Genomic DNA, 8096 nt, shown 5'->3' on the forward strand with positions numbered 1-8096 from the left:
CGTAATTGACCTTCACGCGTCAGGAGCTGCAGCTTACACAACAAGGCGCGACCGATCCTGCGCGTTTACAACCGTGAGATTCACACACACTCTCTCCTCGAGCGCTTTTTTTAATATATATTAACTCTTCCACGAGAGACGTCTGCGCGAACCCAACAGATAATTTACTACTCCACCATATTAGTTCTTTTGTTTTTGTTTCATTAGTAACAGAAAGTAGTGGAGAACACACATTTGCACCGCGCATATATACAGTGTGCACTTTGTGTGCATATTCCCACATTATATGCTCAGATATAGAGTAAAATAAATTGCACAAAAATGAAATATAATGTGGCATAAATTGTAGATAGAGCAGGAGAAGGAGTAATAATGAGTAGAAGAATGGGAGAGAGGGGGATGACGCTGCTGAAACTGTTCAAGCAGAGCGTCTTCTTTCAACACTTTGTGCTGTTTTTTGTTTAGTTTTTTTTTTCCTCTGCGGCAGTTTTCTCCTTGTCAGTCGAGCGCAGAGATAAGGTGTCATCACATCAGAGTTCCCCTGTTGGAAAAGCACGTTTGAATTTCGCCCAGCTTTGTCTCTTTAATGGCCACACGCCACATGCTTCACTCTCTTTTTTTCTTTTTTTTTTCCAAAGCACTGGAGTGAGTGTTGTCTACTCTCAGTGAAGAGTTGACCTTTAACCTACGTCAGCGATCAATGTTTTTTTTTTTTTATCTCAGATGTTTGGAAATAAATCTAAGAAAAAACAATTAAACTTGTTTTAAAATGAGTGCTGCTGGGGCACAGGTTTTTGTATCCAAACTTGGGTGCCACTGGATTTGTATTTAATAGATTCAATAGTATATATAACTGCAATGTTCTATTCCTTCTTAAAAACAAAATGTAATGAGACAATTATTGTGAGACTGACTCAAGAATCAGCTTTTTGTCAAAGTTAACCTCATCTTTTAACAATAAAATAAATAAAACCAGGGCAACTAGAAAAGCAATGTTCACTGTAGTGCTGTATATGGAAAATAAAATAAAATACTGGGCCAAAATGGACAGAGCTTTCAAAACTGCATGGACAAAGCACAAGCCTTCAAATTAACATGCATCACATAAAACTGAAAAAAAATGTCTTCAAAACAACCCTGGATTGCAGAAAACACTCATGAACACAACTTCCAATACTTTGTGAGATTCATTAACAACTACTTTTAACTCTTTCTCAGGTAGAAATATGACGAAAAATATTTTTTTCAAAATCAATGCAGTTCGATTTCCCCCACCCAAAACGCTATAATTTAAGATATAAACTGCATTGACACATCCAGTAGACTAAACTGCTTACTGCACATTCTTTTCTTTCTTTTTTTTAGCAGGCCTTAACTTCTTGAATTTCACTTTTAACTGCACAAGCCAAGGACACGAGCCTTGTGGGGGAATAAGAGGAAACAGACAGTTCTCGTCCTTAACGCCTTCACTCGCAGCAGTTATGAGCAGAGATGGTAGATAATCCCGGGGATATCGACCCATGCGCGCGGGGAGTTTGTCCACACAAGAAGAACAATATCCACTTTTTCACAGAGCTGCAGGCATGTGCGTCAAATGCTCCTCATTCTGCGTATTTTGTTTGTCGTTTTTAAAGCAACTGGTGTTTCAGTGCTCATTAATAATGCACAGGAATTCTAGGCGTTAATGTCCATGTCTGCAAAATCAAAGTGGAATCATTTAGACCTATGACGATATAATCTCATATAACACAGTGATCCGCATGCAGATGGAGACAAACTACAGAAACGTTTGCTGCACACAATCATTCAGAATGAAAGAAATCCTCCGGTTTAATCCATGTAGTTGATTTTTTTTCTCTTTTATTGTAAAGGGTATATGAAACTATAGGTGAGTCGTTTTTTTATGTTTCATCATTTGTCGCAAAGTTTACATGCAGTCTCTTTCCAAATGAAACAATGCAAATAATATTAATAATAACAATATCATCAAGAGATTAAGATATTGCATCTCATCACGGCTCTTATAAGACACTTGATATATGATCATCATACTCCACATCCCACCCCCTGCCCACACTTAAAAAAGGTTGTTTATGGCTCTCTTAGAAAAAAAAATATGGAAACGAACAAACAAAAAAAAGCGATGGGGTGCCTTTAACTCAGTGCCTATACAGAGTCCGCTGATACATCTAAACCCCTACAAATAATATAATAATAACAAGAATTAAGACATTTTATTGTATTGTTTTCGACAATATAACAGGTTGTGTTATTACATTCCGGTAAAATATATTTATTTTGTCCCCTCCTTTTTTTAGTCTCTGTTTTTTTAAATAACCAACCTCATCTTTCATCTGCACCACCACTGCAAAAAAAAGTATTCATCTTTCACGCTACATTGTAGTAAAATGAATAATAATAATAACAATAAAAAATTAAATATGCCAATAGTGTAAGAAAATGGCGACTGTTTTGAAGTAAGTGCTCTATTGTCACTTGTTCCTTGCAACAAGGATGTTGATAGCTGGAGATTCTGAGTCCACTCAAAAGTTTTCCTTCTCCTGTTGTGTTTGTAAGACTTTCAGGGTTTGTTTTGTTTTTTAGAAATTGGGGCTAAATGATTTGTAACTGTGGCTTTTTTCACCACCATAGTTTTCCGGCAAGTGGTTCAAGCTCGCTGAAATACTTTTCCCAAAAAAAAAAGAAGGAGAAGGAGAAGGAGAAGGGGGGGAGGGTGTTTGAGTTTATTCAAGTGCCGGTTTTTAAGAGCCAAGGTCCACTAGATTAGAAGACATAGGGTTCAGTATGGTGTCGTGGTGCAATGAGTGGTGATGGTGGTGCACCGAGTCTGCGCCGCCCGGTACCGGGATGGCGCTGGGTCCCGGTGGGGGAGCGAGGCCGTGCAAGGACTGTAAACCGGCGTTTGAGGCAAGCAGCAGAGCCGGGCTCTGAGACGTGTGATCCGGCGTCCCCGAGGGCGTTTTATCGTCATCCGAGCTGCCCAATAGAGTCTTATTTCCATTCATTGAAGAAGTCAATGGGTTGTGACTATTGCTGTTGGAGTTCTCGTTGTTTTCTCTGCGAACAGAAAACACAAAATGTAGATCACACACGAGTCTGACGCAGGTCTGTATGCAGACACACTGTGGATGAAACTGACAATAATAAGTGTATTTGTCCCCAGGTCTATTAAAAAGTCCTCATCATAAAGTCACCTGTAATTGCCTTATTCATTTTTATGCAAACGTTTTTATTCTCTTATTATTGTTTATTAATTTGTATGATTGTTTTTACTGTGTTTTATACTTTATAATATATATATTTATAATATATATATGTATGTGTATATATGTATATATATATATATATATATATATATATATATATATATATATATATATATATATAAAACCACGCGCGCGGTTCTATAGTCCAGTGATTTATAAACGCGTGTATTTAAGGAGCAAACAATTAGTCAGTCCTTGTAATAATTAGAGGCTATCGCGCAGTTGACCGCAGCAGTGCCCAGTTACTGAGTTACAGTGAGTGACTGACCCAAAACAATAAATCTTTGTCTGTTAAAGCTGCATCACTGTTTGTGTGTGTGTTGACTGCAACTTAATGAAACCACAGTGACCCTCTGACACCTGTAAACTGTGGACGCGTTTTTCCTTGTGTTGTTTGGGAATAAACGACGTGTTTAATCGTCGCAAACCGCGCGCACGCTGCACATGGCAAAGTTCACGCCTGTTTGCGTTGAGTGAGCGCGGCTGCTCGCAGTGGGAAGACATGATTTACGTGGAGCTTTCAGCCCGAATTAGTGGCCAGAGGGTGAAAGAAGACACCAGGCCAGCGAGCACCTGACTGCTGCTGCTGAAGCTCCAAAACTCCCCTGCCTCTGCTGAGTGTCCGAGTGTGTTTCAAAAAAACAAAAAAAAGGACTTAATGAAATGTCATGTAGGCTGAAGTGAAGGAGACTGAAGAGTCACCACGACTTTACACCAACGAAACAGCTTTTAAACATGTTCTAAGGTGTTTTACTGTGGGTTCTCTTCACTATCAGGGAAGTTAATAGTGTTTGTTTAGCTCTTTGAACTTGGTGTGAAAGTTACATTCCCTCTCATAATAAGTGTAATGCAATTACTAACGCATAAAAGCGGAGTAATTGGGGAGTTTATTATAGACTTGTAATTAGCCAGACAAAAACGTCATTACATTTTCGGGAGAAACTTTAAACTCATGCTCAGGGTCTGCATAATTATCCCAAACAGCAACAGACCAGGGTTTATAAAGTTTCAAAAATGTTTCTCCTACTAATATAGTTAAAATGTATTAAATTATACGTAATAAATCTCCAGATAATTAAATTACACAGTGCACGGTGTGCGTGATAATAGTAAAAAAGTAGTTATTAGAAGTTTATTCAAAAGTCTTACCTCTCCTTTGCCTCCGCTGCTCGGTCTCTCTGTCGTCTGTTTTTGAACCAGTTGCTGACCTGTGTGGTGGTCAGTCCCGTGGCCTCGGCCAGCTCTCTTTTCTCCCGCGGAGACGGATAGGGATTGTGGGTGTACCACTCGCGGAGGATGCTCCTGCTCTTCTCCTTGAAGCAGTAACTCGTCTCTTCTCCGTCCCAGATGGAGCGTGGCAGTGGGAACTTTCTCCGGACGCGGTACTTCCCCACGGCGCCGAGCGGGCGGCCTCTCAGCTTCTCCGCCTCGATGTAGTGCGCCTTGAGCCACAGCTGCTGCAGCTTCGGGTGGTTGTGCGGGGAAAACTGGTGGCTCTCCAGGATCTTGTAGAGCTCTCGGAAGTTCCCGCGGTGAAACGCGACCACGGCTTTCGCTTTGAGGACGCTCTCATTTTTGTGGAGGTGCTCGCACGCCGGGAGGGACCAGAGGAACCGGCCCAGCCGCTCGATGTTGCCTCCTTGCTGGAGGACTTCGCACACACACGCCACTTGTTCCTGCGTAAACCCAAACGTTGGGAGCATGGACATGGCGACAACGTAAACCGCTGCAGATTATATTGTGCCTTATTTCCACGTCTCCCCACACTCAGTCTCACATGAAATCAGAACGCAGTGAGTCCATAAGTGACAAAAGGTCCCAAAAAGTTTGACAGTGAGCCGCGTTTTAATATCCAGCCGCGTGCTGAGGAATAAACTCAAGTCCATTCAGCTGCGCAAAAACCTCACGCGACAACTCCTCGTGAAACTGGTGAGAAAGAGAGAAAGAAAGTTGCAACTCCTTCCACCGTCCTCCTCCACCTTTTCTACACCGTTTCAACATAACCTTCTCCCGCAGACCGGGCTCGCTGGCTCGTTTTAATAATATTATTCTAAGCTGGCAAGACAAGCGATTATATGAACTCTGATTGGTCGGTTATTTGACCCGGGGATGGTGAGGATAAGACAATAGCCTTAGTATAATTATTTGCCATGGTTACGCTGTCACTCAAAGTAACCTGATATGCTTTGAGGTGGCTCCCTGGCAAAGTCAACCCAATTGTTCCCTTCACGAGCGGCCCGCCTACCAATAGAAATATTGCTCAGATTTTTCGGCTCAAACTGTTTTTTTTCGTCTCCACCCGCCCCCCACCCTCACGTTGACAGACACCTCCGGCAGCCAAAGAGCGCAAAGCCGGAGGAGTGTGAGGAGGAGAGAGAGGTGAGGAAAGGAGAGGAGATCCTGCAGCTGAGGGCAGGATGGCGCCAGAGCGCACAGAGCGCACAGAGCCGCGCGCACAGAGCCACGCATGCTGCAGCTGCGCCGACTATGAAATGACTTCCACAGAGACAGAGACTGAGACTTTAACGTCATACACGTGTCACTTCTTACAGGTGAAGTGAGTGTTACAGAAAAACTCCACAAAGCCTGTTATATGACAATTAAGTAAGAAAATAATATACTTTTGAAAAAAGTTAGAAAAAGTTAAATGTAGAGACACTACATGCACTCTAACAGTCGCAGGTAAGTGTTTTGAGATTGATTTGGAATAATTAACACTGTGTTTTAAAGTTTCAGTATGTTAAATTTAGTCGAACGTACTTTCATTTGGCAGATAAACCATGAAATAAGCACATTTAATTACTTATAAGTGCACAATCACCAGATTGTATGAAGTGTTGTTTTTCACACTGAGACTTTTACATTTATATATTTATACCTCCACCACTTTGTACCACCATGTTTTTATAATACATGCTTTAATATCAACTGAATGCTACATAACACACTTGGAAGGGAAGGATGGTGTTTCTGCAACACGCAGCTTCACCACACATGTTGCTAAATATCTTAGACACTGTAACTGCAGCTTACTAAATATAAACGATTTTAAATATGCATGTAGAGTTATAACAGAATGGGATATAAGGCGAATAATAACGTCATGTAATGTAATAATAATAAGTGTTACAATTGTTTGTGTTGAGTGATTTATATTAAAAACTCTAATCTGATTAAACACATTATTCTCTCTTGTTACTCAACAGCTGGTTATAACGCAATATTTGTCGTGAGGCGGCATTTTATTCCGTGCACGTGACAACAAAAGGTAATGATGAATATCTAAATGAGGGCTGAGGCAGAGACTGTGGCAAACAATCTTAAGGTGTAATGGTAAAAAGGGGAGTTCGTGCATGTGCGCAAGTTTGTTGGGCAGAGAGAAGCGAAAGAGGAGGAGGAGGAGGAGGAGGAGATGAGGGAGAGAGTGCCTGGGCAAAGAGAGAAGGAAAACGGCATCAACATCATCGCGCACCGGTGAGACCAAAAAATTCCATTTATATCCAAATCGTCGAGCTGACACCACACGCTTTGGCGCAACAATAGAGGAATCTAAAGTCAGATATCATCAAACACGATTAGAGGAAAAAATAGTTGAAGACAAGCCTAGAATAATTATTTCGGTTTGGTGATTGAGGACTGGCAGAGAGAAAGAGGGCAGGTAAAAAAAAGAAAGATAGAGTGAGAGGGGAGTGATGTGTCAGTGAAGAGGATTTATGAGGCGCTGGAGGAAAGTGATGGAAGTGTTGAAGCTCTGCACAAACACACAACAGTGGCAGCAGCAGGACGAGTGTGTGTGCGTGTGTGTGTCCGTGTGCGTGTGTGTCACTGACTGTTCATGGGCCAAAGACTGACCAGCTGCTAGATTTCTATCGCCTCACCATGGGACCTCTTCATTAGAGATACGATTGTCAGTGAGTGCACACCCACACTCTACGCAGCCTCAAAACACACACACACACACACACACACACACACACGCACACACGTGGCAGACCTGTTGCGGCACCGTTCACACACGCAAAATAACTATGATTATTATTGTAACATTATTATTTTTATGATTATAAATTAATAATATGATTAAGAATAGGAGTAATTAACGTAAGTATTGTATTTACAAAATAAAGATTATGTAGAAAAAACTGGGGTTCGAAATAAGAAAAGAAATTCACAAATATGTTTTCACAAAATCACAATTCATATTTGAACCAGTGCAACTTTTCAAAACCAATATGTTAATATTGCTCCTCTGTGACGGGCCTGCAGCTGTACTATATGTCGCTGTTAAAAATAAATGATTAGTGTAATTATAAAGTTAGTTCATCACAAGAGATGGGGAGCCTGATCCCTGTTTCCGGGTTATGTCCCGCCTGCAATTACAGCAATTAACACAGAACATCACGGCATTATAAAGGATGACTGATGGTAATAGTCCGGGAGATTAAAAAACAAAAAAACAAAAAAACAATTTAAATATATATATATTGTGTTTCCATATGCAGCTCATATACGTGTTAAACAAGACAAATAAATTAAACAACAACAACAACAATAAAAATAATAATACTAATACAAATAAAAATATAATATATATAATAATAATATAATAATGAGTTGGCTCAAGGAAACAGCAGCGATGAGTGAAAATACGAGCGTCTGTTTGACAGATGTGACATTTAAACCGAGCTCAGATAAAAACGTATCACTGCTGTCCATCTAACACCTGAAGACCTCGTAACTGAGCCTAAAGCCCACAGGAGACTGTTCCACTGGTGAATGAGGAGCAGACTTTGCTCTCAGCGGACACAC

At 40.8% G+C, this 8096-nt stretch overlaps 1 protein-coding gene across 1 annotated transcript; it reads right to left on the reverse strand.

Annotated features, from left to right (window-relative positions):
* Positions 1-990: 990 nt before the first annotated feature.
* Positions 991-5497, reverse strand: six2a (SIX homeobox 2a). Its single transcript, XM_058652244.1, has 2 exons — positions 4437-5497; positions 991-3078 (listed from the first exon to the last, which is right to left on the reverse strand). Exons 1-2 carry the CDS (start codon positions 4994-4996, stop codon positions 2763-2765), a joined length of 876 nt encoding a protein of 291 aa, XP_058508227.1. The 5' UTR covers positions 4997-5497; the 3' UTR covers positions 991-2762.
* Between the last annotated feature and the right edge of the window lie 2599 nt (positions 5498-8096).

The sequence above is a fragment of the Solea solea genome, chromosome 15 (genome assembly GCF_958295425.1).
Source record: "Solea solea chromosome 15, fSolSol10.1, whole genome shotgun sequence".
NCBI lineage: Eukaryota > Metazoa > Chordata > Actinopteri > Pleuronectiformes > Soleidae > Solea > Solea solea.